We start from the raw sequence: 21,860 nt of genomic DNA on the forward strand, positions 1-21,860 counted from the left end.
TAAACAAGGAATCGTTGATATATCCTGCGAAAAGTGAAACGAATAAAAGTAAAAGAACGTTATTTCTTTTTAGGTGCGCGTAAAAAAGCAATTAATTCGGAGTCTTTTTTAAGAAATTTAATATTTATTTATTAAGAATGTAATCATACATGAATTATTTATCGAAATAATTTCCTGATTATTTTCGATGACTTTGGTCGATCTTTTTAGGCAACTAACGAATTCCTTGATGAAAAAAAAAAAGACGACGATTTGTATCAAGACACCGAACTAATTGTTACAGAAAATGATATACCGTGAATGAGAATTAATTTAATGTCTTGATCGACGAAATATCGTAATATTTTTCTTCCTAGATTAAACTACAATTAACGGAAAGATAAAAACGCATTTGTTTAAAATCTAGGCAGGAATTTGCAAGTTATCCTCCCTCCATTTTCCTTTTCTATCGCAAAAACTTGGCCATGTTGTATGTTACATAGATAAGTAAGTAAACGCACAGATGCAAGGAAATAGAGAGGAAAAGCTATTAGGCTCGCTAATTGGGACTGGAGGGGCGGACGCGTAGGCTCGTGGGCGGAGGGGTCCCGCTAGGATGTGGATAGGGTGCGTACCTAAGGGCGGCAGAGGGTGGTGAGGTTCGTCGGGAGATGATAGCGACCGGCGACGGTTGCCAGGACCACCCAAGGGCAGCCGGGTAGGGAAAAGTCGCGGCCGCGGAGTGGTAGGGGGAGGGCGAGCTACTCGCAGCCCTGGTGGCAGGGTGGGTCTGCCCAACAGCGGCCCCGTAAAGAAGGGCCGAGGAGGCCCCCGCTGCCGCTGTTAACCAAGGAGCCAGAGCCGCAGCCGTCGCGTGTCCACCGTTTTCCTGCGATTGCTGCTGCTGTTGTTGCTGATGCTGGTGCGGTTGTTGCTGTTGCTGCTGTTGGGCCCCAAGGGCAGCAGCCGCCGCGGCTGCGGCTGCTGCAGCGGCTGCCGCTGCCGCCGGCGAGGACATCGCGAGATGTTCGTACAATCTCACCGGTGGTACTCCGCATCTCACCAGTTGTTGCTCCATCATCTCCATCGGATCTCTGCAAACATGTCGTTACGGCTAATCGGACTTCCTCGTTGCTTCTTATTATAATATAGCCTTTAAACAAAAGGAGAAAATTCGAGCGGAAGATGAACGCGGATAATTAGCGGGAGATTTTCTAATCGACATCCGGCGAATAGATGTAGAAAGAAAGAGAAAGAGAGACAGAGAAAAAGAAAGAGCAAGAGAGAGAGAGGGTCAGGCTCATCGCAGTAACGCGGCGTATCGTAATAACGTGATGGATGAATTCGTACGGTCTGCCTCGCAGGCATAATTAGGGTTAATTACGAGCGATTGTGCGTTCGAGCCGATCCTTCGAGCTTCGTTACGTCGCGCGCGCGCGGAAGAGTGAGAGAGAGAGAGGAAGAGGGGAAATGCTAACGAGCGGATTATTGGTACGGTCGCGAGCGGCATCGAAAACTCGTGTGCTTTTAAGTGTCGCGACCCCGCTAGCCAATGATAATTAATGTTCCGTGCTATGCTTGTGGTATTGCGAAATATCCGAATGCACCGTCATTTCCTATTTTGCTGATTATGCACGGGAGCGGCGCGTACCAACTACGATGACCAATCACGATAGGCGCCTTCTTAATTATCGCGCGACGTTTCTCTTATCGTTTTTCTTCTTTTTACGATTCGGAAAAAAAGAACGTTACGTCTCGGCACGATTTGTCTCCAGCTATAAGCGGCGAACGATCCTTTTCGAAACGAGAGAAAAGTATTTGATGCTGTTCGTGGTCTTTCAGTAGTCGAATACACGAATGAAAACTTGATACTAGAAGCTTGGACGATAATTTTAACCCGACCGGCCGACGATGATACCGCCGATCGATCATCTGCTTCCCCGAAACGCACCGTAGCGATTCTACTCGCCAGTCTGGAGATTGTCTTTCACAAACGGCGCCTGATATTTCAACGTTTCAAATCGTACGCATCTCTCGTCTCTCTCCTTTTCTCTCTCTCTATCTCTATCTTTCTCTCTCTCTCTCTCTCTCTCTCTCTCTCTCACGTACGCGCTAAGTCGTAAAGTAATTCAAAGCGAATAAAAGACAATAACGATAAACGCAGCACGATTGCGTCGAAAAGGAAAAAGATATTGCTCCGATGGAAAAAAATGTCTTGGCTATTGGATCTCTTTCTCGGTAGGAGATAAAAAAAAATCGATAACGATCGATTTTAATTCTTTGCCAGCTTGAGAAAAAGAAAAGATGAAAGAGGATTGCATCTCTCTCTCTCTCGTATGATTCGATCTTGGCGAAACGGTTATCGGCCGTTCTCCGTGTGTATGAAAGGTTAAACGAGAAGGGTTCGGTTACTCTTTGAAACGTTCGAAAAAGGCGCGAACGATCGAGACGTCAAAATAAAGAGGGTAACGAGAGCAGGCCGAGAGCTAGAAAGAAATAAATGTTGTTTGGACGACCGTGACCTCTGGTACCATTCTTCTCTTCTAGAAATTACGGTAAACGGGACCGATGAAGCAGTTTTAAAATCGTTCACAGTTGAGAATCAAGCGACGAGAAATGCTAATTCGTAAGAGAAGTAAGCGAGGAACAATGGGGTCCGGTGTGCAGTTCCTGCGTCTCGGTTACTACGCGTTGGCCTCATACTGCTTAGCATGTAACACGACACCAAGTGTAGAAGCGAGAAAGAGAGAGAGAGAGAGAGAGAAAGGCACGTTGGGCGCGCTCGACCTACATACACGCAGCAGCAACACCATCGTGTACTGTGCCACGTAAGCATGCGATTTCTGGGCCCTCGCAGCAGCTTTCGGCCCTTTGCCCAGTCACCAAGGGAAAAGGGAAAGGGATTAGGGAGCCTGCGGTTAATCGGCCCATCCCCACGTTTCGAGCGATCAGACCACACACCGACTTTGATCGTTTTCCTTCCTTCCTTCCTTCCTTACCGAAATGAGCTTTTCGCGAGTTAAGCATATTATTATTCATTGAAATAATCGACGACCTGTTTATTAATACGGTTTATAAATGTTCGCGCCGGCGTACGTTATCGAACGGCATCCATCTTAATTCGTGTTCCTTGACGAAGACATCTACGCGAATTCATTTGGTATTTTCAATCGGTATCTTTAATGTCGATCGTTCTGTAACGCATTTAAGAGCTCTATACTTTCACCTCGGTCGGAGCACCAGGTGCAAAGGATTCTTTTTCCATTTTTTTTTCTTTTTTTTCTTCTTCGCGACGAGCACAGTACGATAAACATCGTCTCGGAGATCTGGCAGGACGATACGTTTGGTAAACCAATAACGTCATCGTGTCGACACTTTGAACGCGGGAGGATAAAAGGCAGCTGACGGGATATATCTTCTTCTTCTTCCCGTCGTTGAACACGAACGAAACACGAACGAAAGAGATAAACGATACACGATCGATACGATATAGAAAGAAAATCGGGACATCTCTAACTGTCCCGGCGCGCGATTAATGATCGATTGAGGAAGAGGAAAGCAAGCACCTGTACCTATATTCGCTAAACGGAAATGACGTTGTTGGTTGGAACGTACTGTTCTGGGCCAGAGAGAACTATGCCGACTACGTACGGCGTCCTGCCTTCCGGCCTTGAATTATATCTTTAATGTTTTCATAAAGCTTCCTCATGTACGAACAATAAAAGCCCTAATTACGGTGGTTTCGTCGGGACGAAAGAGTTGCCCCCGGCTCCTCTGGCTCTATTACTATTCCCTCTATGGGCGCTCCTGTAATTGTTACACCGCAATAAATATTCCTCATCGATCTGACGAGTCTGCGTTTCCCCGTAATGGCGCGGTTACGCTCGAAACGTTCTAATTAGAGGCCACCGCCGTTACCCATTAAAATGTCCATGACGTTCGCACGGCTACACCCTTTAGGAGAGAAGGAGATAGAGAAGGAGAAAGAGAAAGAAAGGATATATTCTCGTCGCCTTCTCTTTATTATTATTATTATTATTTTTCTTCTTCTTCTTCTTATTCTTTTTCTTCTTCTTCATCTTTTTTGTCTCAAGAGCAATCCATACTCGAGTGGCTCTGATTTTCATCTACTGCTAAAAGCATTAGGTAATACGTTTTAAAGAGAGACCGACTTTTTCAAACGTTTTTTCAAACTCGAAGCGTTATGAAGGAGCGGCGGAGGGCGGAGTGTGAAAGAGTCGGCTTTGCACGGGTCGCGATATTAATGCCGAATGAATTCCATCGAGCGGGGAGCCTGTTATTCTCCGTCTACCCTGGGGCTGACACAGGGCATTAGGTAAGTGGTAGATAATAATAGGTTACACCCCACTGATGGCCGAAGGTAGTCCATCGAACGGTGCGGTTCGACTGACTCCCCTTCGCTTTCTCTCTTCGCGCACTCTACGCACGCATATAGATATCCTATCAACGGGCCGACCATCGAATCTTTTAAGGACTTGTCCTGGAGACTATCTATATGTTCCATTGACCAATCGAAAAGACTACTTTTTGCGATATTACCTGCGCGCATTGCTAAATCTTCGAATAACGTGACCCCTCTCAAGGACGATACCTAGGACGAGAGATTGGTCAAAGAATTCGAAGGAAGAATGTTTTTTCAGAGGGGCATATATATATGTATGTATACATACATATGTATATATACAGATAGACAGCTAGAAAGAGGAAGGGAGAGAGTGAAAGGGAGATGGACGAGTGTAACAGCGAAGAAATTAATAGCCATAAAATATGAATAGAAATTAGCAGGTTCGGGGTGGCGTGACGCGTTTGCTCGCTCATTTCCTTTCGGCGCGTTGAAAAACAACAAAACAACGAAAAATACGTTCGAGCCTGTAATTTACCCCGACTGCCGCCGAGCGGGCGCGCGTGTGCGCGCGCGCGCGCGCGCTCGTATGCGTAGGATCTCACACGCACGTTTGCGATCCGACTCGCGATCCACGGTTTTCTATGTATGTAAGTTGATAGCATACAGCAAAGGTATACTAATATAACCCACCGATAGCAGCAGGCTAACCGAACGTTCAAGTTAGGTGTTCCCCGCGAGCCTGTTGCTCACGGTTCAAATCGTCGTCGTCGTCGTCATAGTCGTCATCATAGTCGTCGTCATAGTCGTTGCACGGTAGGTATGGTAGGTAATGATCCGGTAATGACCCTGACGCCTTTACTTCCCACCCCACCCCTCAAAGTTGCGCGGGATGAAGCTCTCCACCTAATTCTCTCGCTCCGATTACCACTACCTGGGCATCTTTCTTCTCTCTTTCAAATACTCTTCTCTCTCTCTCTCTCTCTCTCTCTCGAGGATGCACGGCGAGACCTTTGTTTTTGCGTTTTAAACGGCGGTTATTAGGTTCGTAGCAGTCCCCTCGGTTTCATCTCTCTCTCTCTCGCTCTCTCTCTCTCTCTGTTACTCTTACCGCAAGGCTGGCTCTTTTGCTCTCTATTCATCTCGCTCTCTGGCACTTTGGTAATGGGGCCTGCTAATGGGCCGAGAAGACTTTCGAGTATCGATGTCTGTGGTGCTGCCGGTGCCGCGGTCAAAGATACACTTCTATGCCAGTAGAGGAGAGGAATAACTTGGTCGTGTGCGTAGCGAGAAAAAGGGGGGTCGGTCCACACCGTGCCTCGGCCGCGAGAACAACATCGGGATAGAAATGAAACAGAGAGAGAGAGAGAGAGAGAAAGAAAGAAAAAGAGTGTGTCCGTGTGCGAACGTTCGCGCGCGCGCCCTCCCAAAAGAAAAAAAGAAAGAGAGAAAGAGAGAGAGAGAGAGAGAGAGGACGAAAAGACGGATGGTAAGGCGGAAAGTGAGAGGAAAAGAGGGAGAGGGCCAGGAGCGGCAGCGGTAATGACAGGCCGTCCGCTCTCGAAGCTAATATAGATGAATGCCCTGCCCTCCTTGCCCTGCGGAACGAGGGAGAACGGAATCGCTCTCTTTCCCCTCCCCCTACCCCCTGCCCCCTATCTCGTCCCTCTCTTCCTCCTGGCATCTCGAGGAACGACGAAAGCTGCCCGGTGGCGGCAATGCAGGGCGAAATGGACGCGATCCATCCCTCTTTCTCTCTCTCTCTCTCTTTTACTCTTTCTACTACTCCGAGCGCATACGAGAGGGAAAGGGAAAGGGAGAGGGTCTATCTATCAGCGCCGGCGTGAAGTGGGCGGGAGCATGCGCCGTATTGCCCCGTACGGCCGGTCTCTCATTAACTCTGGACGCCGCCGGAGCCCGCGTTCGACCGAAGAGGACCGCAGAGGATCGCGGAGGGATGCTACTCGCCGGCAAAGGTAGCAGAGGTAGCCGCCAGCCTCGAGAATAACGCGTTCGTGAATGCGTTCGTGAATGCGGTTCGTGAACGCGTTCCAAATCCCGTCAGGAATTTCTTATTTCCACTCGGGATCGGGATCGGGATCGGGATCGCGGACAACGTTTAAAAACATTTTCGAGGATAAAACTTGTATTCTTCTATGACGACGACGACAACACGTAAACGGGGATCTATTCGTGCACATTGAAAATATCGAAATTGAGAGGATCATGTGAAAGCAATTTTTTTTGGTCGAATTTGAAAAGATTTTCAATATTACGTCCCGTTTTAATAATTAATTGTAACTATCCTTCGATCTTATAAAAGTTCACTCGAAATGATTAGGGTTGATCTTCTTTGATGTCGATGCACTTTTTTTTTGTTTTGTTTTTTTTTTTTTTTCTACAAGTATCCCATTAAACTCGACGTATCGCGGCTGCACGAGCGTAATCGGAAAGGGGAGATCTAAGGGCGGATGTTCGACGAATCGAGTAAAATTTTTAAATAAAATCATAAAGTCGTGAGGATAAATCGAGAATCATAATTTCGAAACGTATTGCTATCGCGCCCAGGACCCGGGGCCTCTCATTAACTCCGAATGCCGACAATGCCGAAGAATATATATATATATAGCGAAGGAAGTATCCAACTTGAGAGAAAGTCGAAACAGCAGCATCTGTTTTCTTTCCTACGGAGTTTTTGGTTACTCCTCGTATTCCGCACTTTTTAGATCCCACCTACGTAGCTATGGATTCCTTCATGATGGGAAGGGATTTTCGAGCGGCTTCGAACTGGAAAAGGTGTTCCGATCGGTCGGGGTCAACTTGTAAAAGATTCGAATGACGATGCAAGATTCGAGTGACCTCGGTTTAGGCAGGTGCTGATTTGGGGAGGGTCACGGATAACCGACAACAATCCGGGAAGAGGTCGTGCACTTTTCGATTCGGACCTACGATCGTATAATTAGATTAATATCTTGAGGTAAAAGCCGGCTTCTCGTTGGCAAACCGCGGATCTCTCGACTTGATCATTGAATGATTCGATACGTTTTTTTTGTTTTTTTTTTTGCCAAAGATCGAATTCGCCTAGATTATTTTCGACGAATACAGAAAAAAAAGATGTGATAGATAGAGAGATAGAGAGAGAGAGAGCGATGGTAACTTAATCCCTGTATCTAAATCTTTGCTGTTAGTATTTCATAATTAAGAGCGAACAAACAATTTAATTAAGATCCGCCCTTTTTCGATCGTGGCGCGCAGGTGTAGCAAGTAGCGATACTCTTGTCTGTCCTCGTCCTCGTCGTCGTCGAGAAGGTTCAATAAAAATAAAAAAAAAAAAAGGGAAGAAATGTTGGAAACGAGAGGTCGCGTTATTCGAGTTTCGATCGTAAAAAGGGGGAGGAGAAAAGTTTATCGGGTGAGCGTTATCGATTCGTGGACACGCCGTTAGTAGCGTTCTTTGTACGATTTGCATAAAACCTTGAATTGCGCTCGAGCGAGCTGCCGGCGCTGTCGTTAACAATTTAGTGGGCGTGTTTGCAATTTGCGTCGACTCGACCGGACTCCGCGTGTCCGTGCTCATTATCGCGCGAACCCTTTTTCAAAGTTCGCATCATCGCCGAGAGAAAATCGAGGACAACGCGATAAGGATAACGCGTTCTAGATGATCGAGAATAAGAGAAAAAAAAGAGTGAGAAGAATAGTACTCTAAATTATCGCCTAACTTGGCCAACGTCAAGTTAACGATCCTAAAAATCATTCAGGAAATCGATCGATCGAAAAGATAATCATGCAAAAGACGGCCAAGAAAGTGTCGGAAAATTTGTCTGATTAAAATTACCACTTAAAGTGATATAAACAGGTTATTTATAAATAAAAACTCTTTTTTTTTTTTAAAAAAAAAAAAAGCTACGTGTTCCTGTTTATACGAAACGATCGAGAGGATGGAACGCGGTTACGAGCAGGTGCGTCATCGTTCATGCAGATAGACGATCGTGGATAATATGAAATCGGTCGAGAGAGTACGCGTGCACGCTTAACTCGCGGTAAAACTATCTAACAAGCTGTCGTGCATCGTTTAACATTGTACAAATTTTGTAACTTAACCTAGAACGCGATCGATCCCTGTCTCTTTCGTTTTACAAAACTGTCTCGCAATCAGACGTTTTACGTTTACAATTAAAGCCTTTCCGAGAGATACTTTTTGTTTTCTTTTTATTTCGTTTCACGACCGATCATAATAATATGCCACGAGTTACGCGTCAAGTTAAATACGACGAATCTCGAGAGTTAATTTTATAGAAAAAAAATAAATAAAAAAAATGTCGAGACAGACAGAGAGAGAGAGAGAAATACTTATGCAACGTTCAAGGTTTAATCATAACACGATTAAGCAATATTATCGTACTCGAGATAAATTTTAATACCGACTTCAAAACGTTATCGTATAGATATTTATTTAACTTTTTTCTTCGTCTGTCGTTCAGATCAGATAGATAGATATTCTTTTAAAAATCAACCTCTTAGCACATCAAGTCTTTTGCACAAACAATAAATAAGAAAGGATTATCCTAATCGGATTCATCTTGTTTGTTATCACTCTCACTTCAAAACACGAAGTTCTCACTGTTTTTTAGGTTCAACAAGACCATCTAAAAACCTTAAGGAATGAGTTTTGGACTCTAACGGACAATGAAATCATCAATACGATTATCAGATATATCAACGATATACCGAAAATTCTCAAATCTAACAACCATCAAAGAACTGATATTAGTCTCGAGATTTCATTATCAGAATGTTTCTGACCTAAGAATGAAGTTTAGTGAAATTGAAATGTAATCTGGCAGCAATGTCTTTTAATCATGATGTTAAATTTTTTCTAAAAGAGTATTTCTAATTATGAACTTAGCTTAAAAAGCTTCAATATTTATAAACTTGATCATACAAATCTATATGTGAAGCCCATGGTAAATCTACATAAAAAGTTCTTTTGCTGATCGCTGACTGTGACATTGTTATTGTTGGCCAATCCGCGCTTATATTTAATGATAAAAATTAAGAAATCAGATGAAATGAATAGTATGTTTTTAAATGTCAATCATTATCATCGGCATTTAGATATATTTAATCAATCTATATCATCCATGAAATATTATCTTAATCATCTGTAATAATATTTATTTTGTATTATTTTTGTCAACGCGACGTTTATTTAACTCTGTATTAATGGGGGTTTTATTCCATAAAATAAATAAATAAATAAATTACTATGAGCTTGAAAAAAAGATAAAGAAAGAGAATAAGAAAGAGAGACAGAGAGAGAGAGAGAAAGAGAGAGCGAATAAGAGCAACAAGAAGGGTTCCAAGCAATTACTTGATAAATTATTACCTGCTACGCGATACGTGAGATTTCTCGATCGTAGAAGTAACGTTGCTGCTCACTTTCCTGACAGCTTTTGCGGCTCTCTTACCATACCGTTTTCAATAACTTTGCACGATAACGACACTTTATTAATTACCGGCATGCTTGCTAATCGCTCGCTTCATCTGATTTCTCGTGAAAAAATCTTATTTCGAATTTCGAATAAGTATTTTTTTTTTTTTACGTACCGATCGAAATCCGTTAACCTCGAGGAGTCTCTGAAACCCTTCGCGAACGGATTACTGTCGATCTTTAGCTTGGTGATCTGCGAGAAAAGAAATAGAAAAAAATAATTAATTTTTTGCATGGATAGATTATCAAAGTAATATAATATATAGAAAATCGGTTGATTAGTCTCGATGATCAATGCTCTCACCAGCTGATTTTGATATGCCGTGACAGCAGTGAAGATGGCTTCAGGAAAAATGAACGTTTTGTATTCTTCTTTTCGAAGATCATTGATCTGTAGATTGTTGTCATCCGTTTGTTTGCATCTGACCAAATGTATTCTAGGTTGATACTTGTGCATCGAGTTCAATACTATCTGCAATCAAAGTCAAACAAAATCTCATGTACGTATATTATATTATATAATTATTGAAATATGTGGAAATCTAAGGATACTTGAATTTTTTTTAGGGCCGCTAGTTTTATTCCATGGCATCGTCTTGGACAGAAAATCGATTTGAAATGCATCATAAGTCTTTTATCGAGCATCCTCAAGCTTCTACTTGGCTGCCTAGACGCACGTGTAAACGTACTACATGTTACGTGTGTAGACGTACGCTTGGCGCGAAGTACTCAGATACGGAAGTCAAGTTTTTACAGTTGAAACTTTAACGTCATGACATTTGCCACGGGAAAATACCGTTATTAAAGTTGTTACGTGTACGTATGGCGGTAGAGATAGCCCGGAGAACGATCGAACGCAATCGAGCACGCCTTTTTACCAACTATCGACCCGATGTGCATCCTATACCTATACCAAACACATACACCATACGTGTGCGTTATTAATCGATTTACTAATTAACCTCGCACGCGTCTATATCCTACGATATATACCTCCAACGATATTTATAGCCGGACCGACGGGAAATTAAATATTACGTTCGTATGGTACCTATCCTAAATCAAACACCTACTACAATTCTCATTTCTTATAACGAAAACTATAAGAGACGCGCACTTTTAATTTTTAACTTTTCTAGTTTTTTAAAATAACTTTTAATGGCATCCTAAGTTTTTCTCTTGTAAAAAGAAAAGTAGAGCAAAAATAACAAATTTATATGATACGATTTGATGATATTAAAAAACAAAACAAATGGAGCATTCGAATAATCGATTGATGTCACACTTTTCTTAGATTATTTTCAAACGAGAAAAATAAAGAATAAATGTTCAGGCAAAATTTTGTGATGTGTGCGTGAGTCATCTCTCTCTCTCTCTCTCTCTCTTTTTCTTTCTTTCCTCTCTCTTCCCCACCTTTCATCTTTTCCTTTCACTGTCTTTACGACGCCACGAATGCCAGTCTCCGTGCGAACGAGACTCGAAAGTCAGGGCTGGCGTGAAGGGCCCCAATACCCAAAGACTCTTCGGGCCACCTGCAGCCGTTAAGTTTCAACAGTTGTGCCACCGCAGCCGCCTCTATATTTCATATTAGCGATAATGTAGAAGAAGTCCGGCTACTGACTTTTTCTCTTTCCATTTCTTCCCATTCTCACCATCGATTTAGTTAGACACGTTATCATTATCTAGACTACATTTTCACAATTTTCACGAAGAAAAATTATTCGAACGAAATAAGACGAAGGTATTCTCGTTTACGGGGTGGTAAATATAAACGTGTGTGTTCTTGAAAGTTTCTTTGCATTTCCATCGAGATCGTTCGTGCGTGCGAGCAAAACGGTGAACGTTTCCACGGATTATCCGGATCTACCGCGAACTAGTATCAGAGTAAAATGTGAGGGCGTAATTACGCAAAGACTACGAATTATAGGTGTATTAATTAAACGGCGTACGGGTAGCGTAATCGAGCGTAACTTTATTCTATCCCTCTTTCTCAACCGTTACAACAACCTCATTGATTATAACGCTCGTAAATTCGGTCTCGGTGGTCGCTTAGAAAAGGGCTCGAAATAGTCGAGATGAGGGTCTGACAAAATGCTTAGATGTTTACATTTTCACGAGTTCCATTAAGGGACAAGATTATCTTTCTAAGATTTCTCGCATAAGCGGAAGAAACGAGGCTCGCACATAAACACCGATAAGAATCTAGAATGTAGTTCCTAATGCTGGTATGCCAGGTAAAAAAAGAACCATTGTAAGAAAATGTGAGTGAGTGAGAGAGAGAGAGAGAGAGAGAGAGATGAGACCATCTATACAGGGTGATAAAAAAAAAGGGATCCGTGATGAGTAAAAAGTGTTTAATTAATACGGATCCTAAAATAAATTTGTTCGATCTATGTACATAAATTAAATTTTATCTTGAGTCCCCTTGTAAATATATTGATTGTACACAGAGGAATTTTGCTTAGAAAAAATACTGGATGGAGATAACCTTGTAATGGTTGATATTACGTTTATCGTTTATTTTCATAATAAATTTATTTGAAACTAGTGTACTTACGTGTATAATAATACGTGATGGAAAGTAAAAGTAAGGATTGGCGTTAAGAGAAGAGGTCCACTCAATCGGTGACGGGTCGAGCAAGAAGGAAGGATCACGATCGCGATATCACGAAAAGGAATCGCTTTATGTTCTCGATTATAGTCCTTCGGAATCCCGCAGCGCATTTCTATACGTTTTCTCGGGGCGAGTTGGCACGGCAGGACATCCTACTGTAACTTGTCAGGAGTCCAATTTGCTCTACTCTGTTCGTTCTGTCGTCCCGTATAACCGTGTTGGAATCGCACGCGCGACTACGACGTCGTATTCTAAAAAAAAAATTCTCCACGTAAAAATGTTCTTTCTTCGATTTATCAGCCACGTTCTCGACTATTTTTTTTTCCCCGAGCTTCGAATTCGTATGCGCGAAATTTAATCCTACCAACGTAAAGCTCGAAGTGAACGCATATGCGATCGTGAGAACTGAATTTTCATGGTTTTTTTTTTTTTTCTATTCACACAAGAAATATTCTTGCGTTGCGTGTTTCGTCCCAAATTCTGATGAGAAAAGTTTCAACATTGAATGTGTAGAGAATAATAACGTACGTACTTATCATTATAGAATAGATCGGAGAACTGAGGTACATAGAAAAACGTGTTGCGAGCGATAATAGATTAAAAATGATTTATAAACGTTTATAAATCTCCTTGGTACGAGCAAATTCCTATCTTTCGAAAAGCTTACTCCATGTTAATTCGATCAAATAATTCACAAGAGGTGGCTACGTAAGTCACGAGTTTATCGTTCCTTAATCCACGAGATTAGGCTACATTAATCAGAAAAAAAAGAAAAAAAAAGAAGAAAGAAGGACACGATGCCGTGCGGGTTTTTCTCAATTAGTATCGCGCTAGTTTTTTCACCTCGAACGTAAGAACACTAGTAGTAGTAGTAGTAGTAGTAAGTAAGTAATAGGCACGTACTAACTTTTAAATAAACGTTTAAATACGTTACCAAACTTTACAGGAATTCTCGATTATCTTGGCGCTTTTATGCGTTAGGGATCAAAAAAAAAAAAAAAAAAAAAAAAAAAAAAAAAAAATTATAATTAAATGAATTAAAAAAAAAAAAAAAAAAAAAAGAAAAATAAGAGAAAAAAAAAAGAAACATTTAGCGAAAAGCGATAGAAATCTCGATGAGGGAGGAAAAAGAGAAATAAGATGGGCGCAGGTGAACTCTCGTTTTTGGACCACCGTGTAGTAGCCGGCACGCAGGCGGGGGTCTTATAATATCGCGTCATACGAAACGATGAAATAGCGGCCGTACCGAAGGAATGTTCTCTCTCTACCACTCGAGCCCTACACTCGGACTTGACTGGCGGTTGGGTGTTGCGTTGCGTGGTTCTCCTCGAGCTCGACTGCTTTGCTTCCCTTTTTCCTTTTTTTTTTTTTCCTTCTCTCTCTCTCTCCCTTTTACACTTACAATGGAAACGAACATTCTCGTGACTCCACGATTATCAGAAAATCTATCTGTCCTTTAGAAAAAGAAGATTCCTATTCCGGTTATCGTTATCGTCGAAATTAGAATTCTAGAGAAGAAGAGTGAGAGAGTGAGAGAGAGAGAGAGAGAGAGAGAGGAAAGTTTGGGTATCCTCGAGGATCCGAAAGAGCAAAACGCAAGGGAACGGCCTCGAGGGAGATTCAAAAGGTGGTCAACGGGGCCGGGCGTGGGCTACCCGTGATCATCATGACAAAAGCTTCGGGCAAACATCCATTCAATTTATTAGCTTATAGGCATGCCGGCGTAGTAGTACCCACTATATACCACCTACGATACCACACCACACCACACCACCGGTCGCCTATAATGATACCAACATTATGGCTGTTCCGCGAGAACCGCGTACTGACGCGACCCTCTTTCCCTCTCCCCCGTCGCTTTCCAACCCCGTCCGCACTCCGCGCGTTATTCTTCTTTCTCCCATAGAGTTACACTTTTTACGGTTAGCCTTCCACAGTCAGTGATATTTCAAGGGAACGAGCAAAGAATAGGCCTATATCCGAGTGCATTATACTCTCTTGCACCTTTCTAATTTTAAACCGGAATCGCGTAGCATCGTCTACCAATTTTTAGTAGCGCTACCGATTTTTTTTTTCCCCAGCGCACCCATCCCCCCCCCCGCCCCGATCGGTTCGACTAATTCGAATGGAAAGGAATAAGAGGTCGAGAACGAGCTCGTGTATTTTCGGTGAAATTCTTTGAACGATAATCCTAAAGAAAAATCGTTTCGCGTAAACCGTTCGACTTGAGTTGAACGCCCACGATTAACAAGGAGGCATCGAACGTGAATCGATGATAAACCGCGTCCTACGCTCTCCTTCTTTTTTTCATTCTTTTATGTGGCAATTTTTAGTATAACGGCGAGAGAAGGAAGAAGAAAACTCGTCGAAAGTGCAAGTCGAAGGAAGATCGTGAAAGACAGACAGACAGACAGACGGCACTGTAATCTTTGAGCATCGTCGTTTTTCTGGGCCGTCGTCGATGAAGACGCGTTACGTCGTTCGGTTGAAAATTATGCGACGCGTTATTCGAAGGAAAGAGAGAGAGAGAGAAAAAAAAGAAAGGAAAGGAAAGGAAAGGAAAGTCGATTTGGCAAACGATCGAATCTCGTTTCAGCGCTGTCGTTCGAGAGTAAAGGATAACGTCCCTCGTGAATCCTCTTTTCTCGTGTCCAAAGCTCGCGAGGACCGATTTTCTACTTCTCCTCTTCTATTCCTTCTTCTCGAGATTTCACGAGATCGAATGTCCACTCGTAAGGATTCAGATACGAAGGAGATACTAAACACGTTGGTTATATGAAATCTGATACTTAACGATGCCCATTGCGTTTTACGATCGAGCGCTGTTGCGTTTTGCGGATATTCTAGCAAACTGGAACGCGGATAGAATTAAAATCGTGTTGGGTACTGTTATCTCGAATATGACGATGATATCCAATATCGAACTTTTTTTTTTTCTTTCAATTTGTCGATGTTACATTCTGCGCGAAAGGAAATAAAAAAGATGATTATTCAATTAATAACTTACCTGACCATGCTTGTCCATGTCGTTGTTCGTTAATTTAACCTTCTCGAAGGAGACGACTTGTTTCGCGAGTTGATCCCCGGTAAATGGTGAATCCGGATGCACGTAAAGACGAGGGGGTGCTGGGGGATCGGCCTTTCCGGCCACAAGCCAACAGCTTCTGTGATAGGCGTATCGATACCTTTTATTGTCGACCGGCGCGATGTCCATCAGAACGGCGTAACGCCCTTCCGTTTTCAATCCTCGGAAGGATACTCGACAGGTGGGAAACATCCGTCTGTGAATCGACATAAAAATAACGTCTCTCCTTGTTAAAATTGTTCGGGAGGTATGTGTCAAAATCTTACGAAAAATAATGCAAATTTATTATTTTATCAGTTGTTTCTCTTGTCGAAAAATACAATTCTTAATAAGAAGGTATATCATAGGGATAAAAGAAACATTAGCGAAATGTATCATATAACGAACAATAACACGGTTAATTTTAGAACAGACACAACAAAAAATTTAAACAACATCTATAACGGAATTTTTTAATTTAACTATAATAAATAGAACACCGTAATAGAGGATACCTTAGCAGTGAAGATATCTAGACTAATAAACACTAGTCTAGATTGAAACAGTTCTGTTGAGTGTTCAAATTATAACGGATTAAGACTTAACGAAGTTAACGATGTTATGTGTTTTGAATATTATAAATAAAAATAAAAATGTATGTCTACTTAAAGAAAAGAGACGCTGAACTTTAAAGATTAAGGTAACATGTAATATTTTATAATGTATGGGTCTCATGTATTTCATAATATAAAAATAACAATAAAAATCAAATTTCCAGTTGCTGAAGAAGTCCCAATAAAGGGACGAAACGTCCAACTTATCAAAATTAAGTTCTACTTCTTTTTTTCATGTCCAAATTCCCTATGATACCTTCTTATTAAGAATTTTATTATTTTATATCTTATTTAAATGCATAAGTCCGAAGTCAAAATTTCATATTGATCTACTATGTCTTTTAAAAGTTATTGTAAGTTCAAATAATTATTGTTTTACATGTGAATCTTATCGGGATTCAGTCACATAACAGATGCAACATATAATACAATATCAAAAGAGTAATCAATGTCCTAAATTTTTATTTTATGTAATTTATACTCTTTTAAATTGATTTTGCACAGTTATAAACAATTCGAAAACCAAGTTCTTACTCGATAAATCAACTAGTGTATAAGAAAGTCCGGCAACACTGTACTCGGATGAGAGCTAAAAATGTGACTATAGTTTTGAATACAGTACTAGGAACAAGAATATATTTTACCTGATAGATAGAAATAAAGAAAATTCTGTGTCTTATACATATATGATACAGAGCAAAAGGATAGAACTAGTTGAAAAACAAGAGACAAATATACTGTAAAACCAACTTAAAAAATTAACAGTGTGTTGTCACATTTTCTATATTTTTCAGAACGTTAAATAATTAACATTAAATATATTTTTTATTGAAAATGATCTAAAATAAGAAATATTAAAATGTCATAATTAATATTTAAGCATTATTAATACCTCGTTATTGAAAATTAATAAAGGATTTAAATCAAAATTGTCTTAGTCGTTAAATTAAAGTCAAGGCACATTCACTGTCAAGATTTACTTACAATTTTTTCATATTATTTATCATTTCTTAATCATACGTTTTGATTCTCTATCATTAACATAATTAATTTATTTCATAAAATTCTGTAAATCATAAATATTCACGAATTTTTAATTTTCAACACTTTTATCTCCAATTTTATTCTCCCGAACACCTTTAAATCGTTCGGCTCGTAAAAAAATAGGATCGAGTGGAAGAAAAAAAAAAAAAAGAACTATCGATAACTAGTATAATATAACCTCTTTGTTTTCTGTCAAAAACGATGACCGAAAGAATCATCGGAACCGAGGATCAAAAATCTCTTTGATCGAAGGGGACATCCTTTCGTTAGGAGCGAGTGACCCCTTGAACCTTGTTAAATGCAGTCAACTTTTCAACACCTTCAACGTCGACGGGCAAGCGCGAACGCGCGCCCTTGAATATTTTTTACCGAGCCGACATCAAAGACCAAGAGATTTTATTCACAAGTATATAAACCCGATATTTCTTTCTTGCGATCGTAAAAGTGCCTTTCTCTTATCGCGCACAATCTATCGAATAATTTATTTACGTTCGATCGGCCATGATTCATATTCTCGCGTAATGTTATTACCAAAGGCTAAATCTCTGGCTAATCCTGATTGATCGATCAATTAAAGATACGTTAACGAGTATTCGAATTAGACGCGACACGAAATCATCAGCAAAATGGTTAAACGTGATTCGCGATAAAAAACAAAAAAATATTAGATTGGCTATTAAATTTAGCGTAACGTTAGATTCGACCTAGTAGCCTATTCAAGCGTGCGTAACTATCTTTTGACGATTTCAATTTATACTTATAGGTAACCGGGCAAAGTGCGGAATACCTTCGAAGGAAAAGAGAGTTGTGGGGAGGGGGGTGGATTTGATGAAAAAATGATCGGTACGCCACGGCGAACGTGTCGTGGTCGACCGATCATCTGTCCAGGGCCGTGCAATCATTCCAGATACAAGCGTGCAGAAAACTCGTGCGAGAAGCAACGGTGCCACCCGTGTTCGTTATTCAACGTGAATGGAAACGACGACGACGACGACAACGACGAGGAAGATGACGAGGAATATGACGAGAAGAGGGAGGAAGTCGACGTCAAAAACATCGAATTACCTGCTCGAGTAGATGAGGAAACTATTACGAATGTCGTCCTCGTCAATGTAGCGATCTCGCAAATAGCAATTTCCGAAGTTGCAAATTGTTCGAAAGACAACGATAAAGATATCGCTCTTTGTTCGGAACAAGAAGAGAACTTCAAATATCCAGGTGGTTGTATCGATGTTTGCACGAAAAATACCGCGATTAAGTATACTGAGAGAAGCAAAGTATTGCCAACCTCTATTACTTATCTTTTGGCTGTTTGCATTTATGCAATAGTTCATTTCATTTTCGCCGTATTTGCTTGGCGCGAATCACTCTACGAGGCTTTCATTTCGAGTCAAGTTTGCGGAATCGTTGCATTGGTTATTTATAAGATTACCGGTAGAATACCATTGTAATGAAAATTTGCGATAAATTCCGGATATAGATAGATCGTTTAGTTTGTTCTTTGATCTCGTTTGATGTTATTCGAGTCCCAGTACGTTGCCGCTCATCCTCGTTAAAGGCGAGAAACACAAAGATGAGGGACGTGCTCGATGAAAAGAAATCGTTTGAAAACGTTGAAGAAACCGCAAAGGCCGCAACCGCTTTAAAGAGAACGACCGCAAGGATGATCCTTTCGCAATCCGTGAGCGCGAAACCTTTCCCAAGTAACACGGCATCGACTCGCGTGACGAACAACTTCGCGTACGTTCCAAAGATTCCTACTTCTTCTTTACCTTTTCTTTCTGCGTATACTTGAACAATCATCTCTTTCGAAAAACATTTTTTTCCACCTCCCATTTTTATATTTCCACCTTTTGCAAAAAAAAAATAAAAAAATAAGATACATAAAAGAAAAGATGATTCGTCAAAGTAACGATAGAAACGATTAGCGAGCACTTTTTTCAACGTATCGTCGTAATATATCCTATTTACCGTTTCCATTCTCCTTTGACGTCGTCAAAATTGATTTTTCTCTTTTTGAAAGTGAGAGCAACGTATCCACCTCGGTTCATCATCGTTTAGCCCCGGCAAATTAACCGGGCGCAAAGAGAAGCTAGCTAGCTAGCTATAGCTAGCAAGCAAGCAAGCTCGATTCCATAGGCCGTGGCTAACGAGAGCATAATCGCGAGAACGGCTCGACCCTCGAAGTCGTTCGGAAAGCACCCTAAACCTTGCCAGAGTTCCTTTTCTCTCTCTTTCTCTCTTTCTCTCTCACGCGCAGGCATTCGGTCTCGCTGACGTACGCGCGTGCGGCCAGAGTCGCTTATTCACTGTCGAGAAGGATATAGCCTGGAACGGGCTCGCCAAGCAAAATAAGAAGAAGATAAAGAAGAGAAGAAAGAAGAAGAAGAAGAAGAAGAAGAAATAGGGAGTAGGGTTCGTACAAATGGATTACGGAAGCAGTGGATATTATACCGATCCGAGTGGCCATCCGACTTGCTCTTCGCTGTTTGCCGTGCTAACGACTTCTCTTGGCCCTGGCCAGGTGGTGTCGCTATTATAATTATACTTTAACCCATATCGTACCCTCTCTCTATCCTTTGCCTTCTTATTTTCTTTCTTTTTCTCTCGCACGCTTCCTTTATCTGTCCTTTTGCATCTCATCCACCTTCCGTTCTTTTTCTCTCTTTTCCGGCGGCCTTTATTTTTTTTTTCTTTCTTTTTCCTCTTCTCCTACACATACGGAAATATATATATATGTGTATAAAGAGAGAGAAAGAGAGAGAAACGCACAGTTCTCTCTCTTTCTATGTACGCTGAGACTCGTCACGCGTGTGCTGAACGCCTATGATATAGGTTGGCTGGCACCTTGATGAAGGGTTCGCGTGACGAGTACCCTCCATATCCGTTGCTATCCTCCTCCTGTCTCTCTCTCTCTCTATCTGTCTCTCTCTCTCTCTCTTTCTCTCTGTTTTGCGTCCTGACCTGCTCGTCCACACCTCCTACTATACTACTACCTCTGAGAGCGACGGAGGCTACGATTTAACGTAGGAGGAGGACCCGTACTCGATTTTTCCACCGCATACAGCCACGACTTGTTTCTCTAACAGTGCACGGAAATCTAGCTTGGGAAAGGATCTTTCGTCATTACAATATAACTACTTACTTACTTACTTACTTGTCGAAATATAATCTGTCATGGTAAATCGAAGCAAATTTTGATGCAAAGAAAAAAAGTCTCTCTCTTATTTCAAATGGTTTTTGTTTGCCAATTCGACGGTTGGTATATTCGAAAGGAATGAGAGAGAGAGAGAGGGCATCAACGTGGGAAAAAGAAAGCTTCGAAAGCATGATCCTTAAAAAGGGGAAGGGGGAGCGGCGAGTCCTGGCACCCCGTCGAGCCAGACAATTCCACCTGATTGGTCCGAATTCGTATTGTCACTCTAGGAAAGACTGACGTTTTCGTTCAACCAGGATTTCGTGGCAAGTTTCCTCCTCGGTGTTAACGACGCTATTCGTGTATCGCCCACGGTGTAATAATACTCTTGATATATCGATCGGCTCAGTCAACTTACCATGTTTCTCTGTTCTCTATATATATTTTTTAAATACCACACACACGGTAAGATCTAATGTGTTTCTTTTTCTGTACGGTAGGGTCGAAATAACATTGGATAAAAATTGTTAAAGTATCGATCCAATCTCTTGATTCGTCGTCGATTCGTATTCGCAAAGAATTCAAAGGTTAATCGAGTGCATTAATCGCAAGTTCCTAAAAGGATACGAACAAATTATGGCAAGCCGTTGAGAAGAAAAAAAAAATACTCTCCGTTTCGCGTTAAAGTATTGCTGAATTAAGTTACGATCGATTTGCAACTTTTAATCTCTCATCTATTTTTTGTGTTCCCTTACCTCGTAAAGTCTCTTTCCACGAAGGAAAACTCAATTAGGAATATACGCGTTTACGATCATCAGAAAAAAAGAGAGAGAGAGAGAGGTTAGAAAGGATCCCTCGTAAATAGCTATAAATCGTGCTGACGATCGTACCGTTAATAACGCATCGACGACGTTTATCTTGAGGATGCGTCTTTATTGATGACAAAATCGATTGATGATAATTCGAGAGCGAATAGATATATATGCATGGATTTGTAAAAAGCGTGAAAGCCGATGGCCATTCTTTGCCCGAGAAGATAATGTCCGAGTTATGGCAAAGCTAGCGTGACAAATGGAAGAAATGCGAAGAAATGCGAAACGTTTCTTTATTTCTCAACGTTCATACGTCATTTTTTCTACCGTTATCTCGTTTCTTCGTATGAATCTATTTAACGTATTTACCAGAGCTCGTACATGCTCCTATCGCCGTGAAAAATCATCCACCAGATAGAGAAACCGTACGTTCTCGTCTCGTTTTAATTAACCGAAAGTGATTATATCGTTGGAAAAGTATCCATATTTGAACGGAGAAACCAAACTCGCGCGCTCTATTATAAAAGTTGATTTTACTTAAGCAATTAAGGATTGAGATACGAGTTCGGTAAAATGTTGATAATGTTCTTTCTTATTCCTTTTTCTCCTCCGAAAGTATCCAAAGCTAAGCAGCAGTGGTTGGTAAAAGAGAGAAGAAGAGGACGACGTCGAGTTACGCTAGAGTGGATGGTCCCTCTCGGTCCGTGCACAAATATCTCATAATTCCGACGTGGTCACGCATC

The 21,860-nt window shown here is 41.2% G+C and overlaps 1 protein-coding gene across 1 annotated transcript in view; it reads right to left on the reverse strand.

Moving 5' to 3' along the window:
* Positions 1–300: 300 nt before the first annotated feature.
* LOC106793513 (T-box transcription factor TBX20-like) overlaps positions 301–21,860 on the reverse strand; it is a 28,670-nt gene continuing 7,110 nt past the window's right edge. The window contains exons 3-6 of the mRNA XM_014760514.1: positions 15,455–15,728; positions 10,138–10,305; positions 9,950–10,026; positions 301–1,073 (exon numbers count right to left, since the gene is read on the reverse strand). Of these exons, the coding sequence (XP_014616000.1) occupies positions 539–1,073; positions 9,950–10,026; positions 10,138–10,305; positions 15,455–15,728 (1,054 nt within the window). The 3' untranslated portion in view covers positions 301–538. The remainder of the gene's footprint in view (positions 1,074–9,949; positions 10,027–10,137; positions 10,306–15,454; positions 15,729–21,860) is intronic.

This window comes from Polistes canadensis, unplaced genomic scaffold (assembly GCF_001313835.1).
Source record: "Polistes canadensis isolate GaletaPanama2010 unplaced genomic scaffold, ASM131383v1 scaffold_14, whole genome shotgun sequence".
NCBI lineage: Eukaryota > Metazoa > Arthropoda > Insecta > Hymenoptera > Vespidae > Polistes > Polistes canadensis.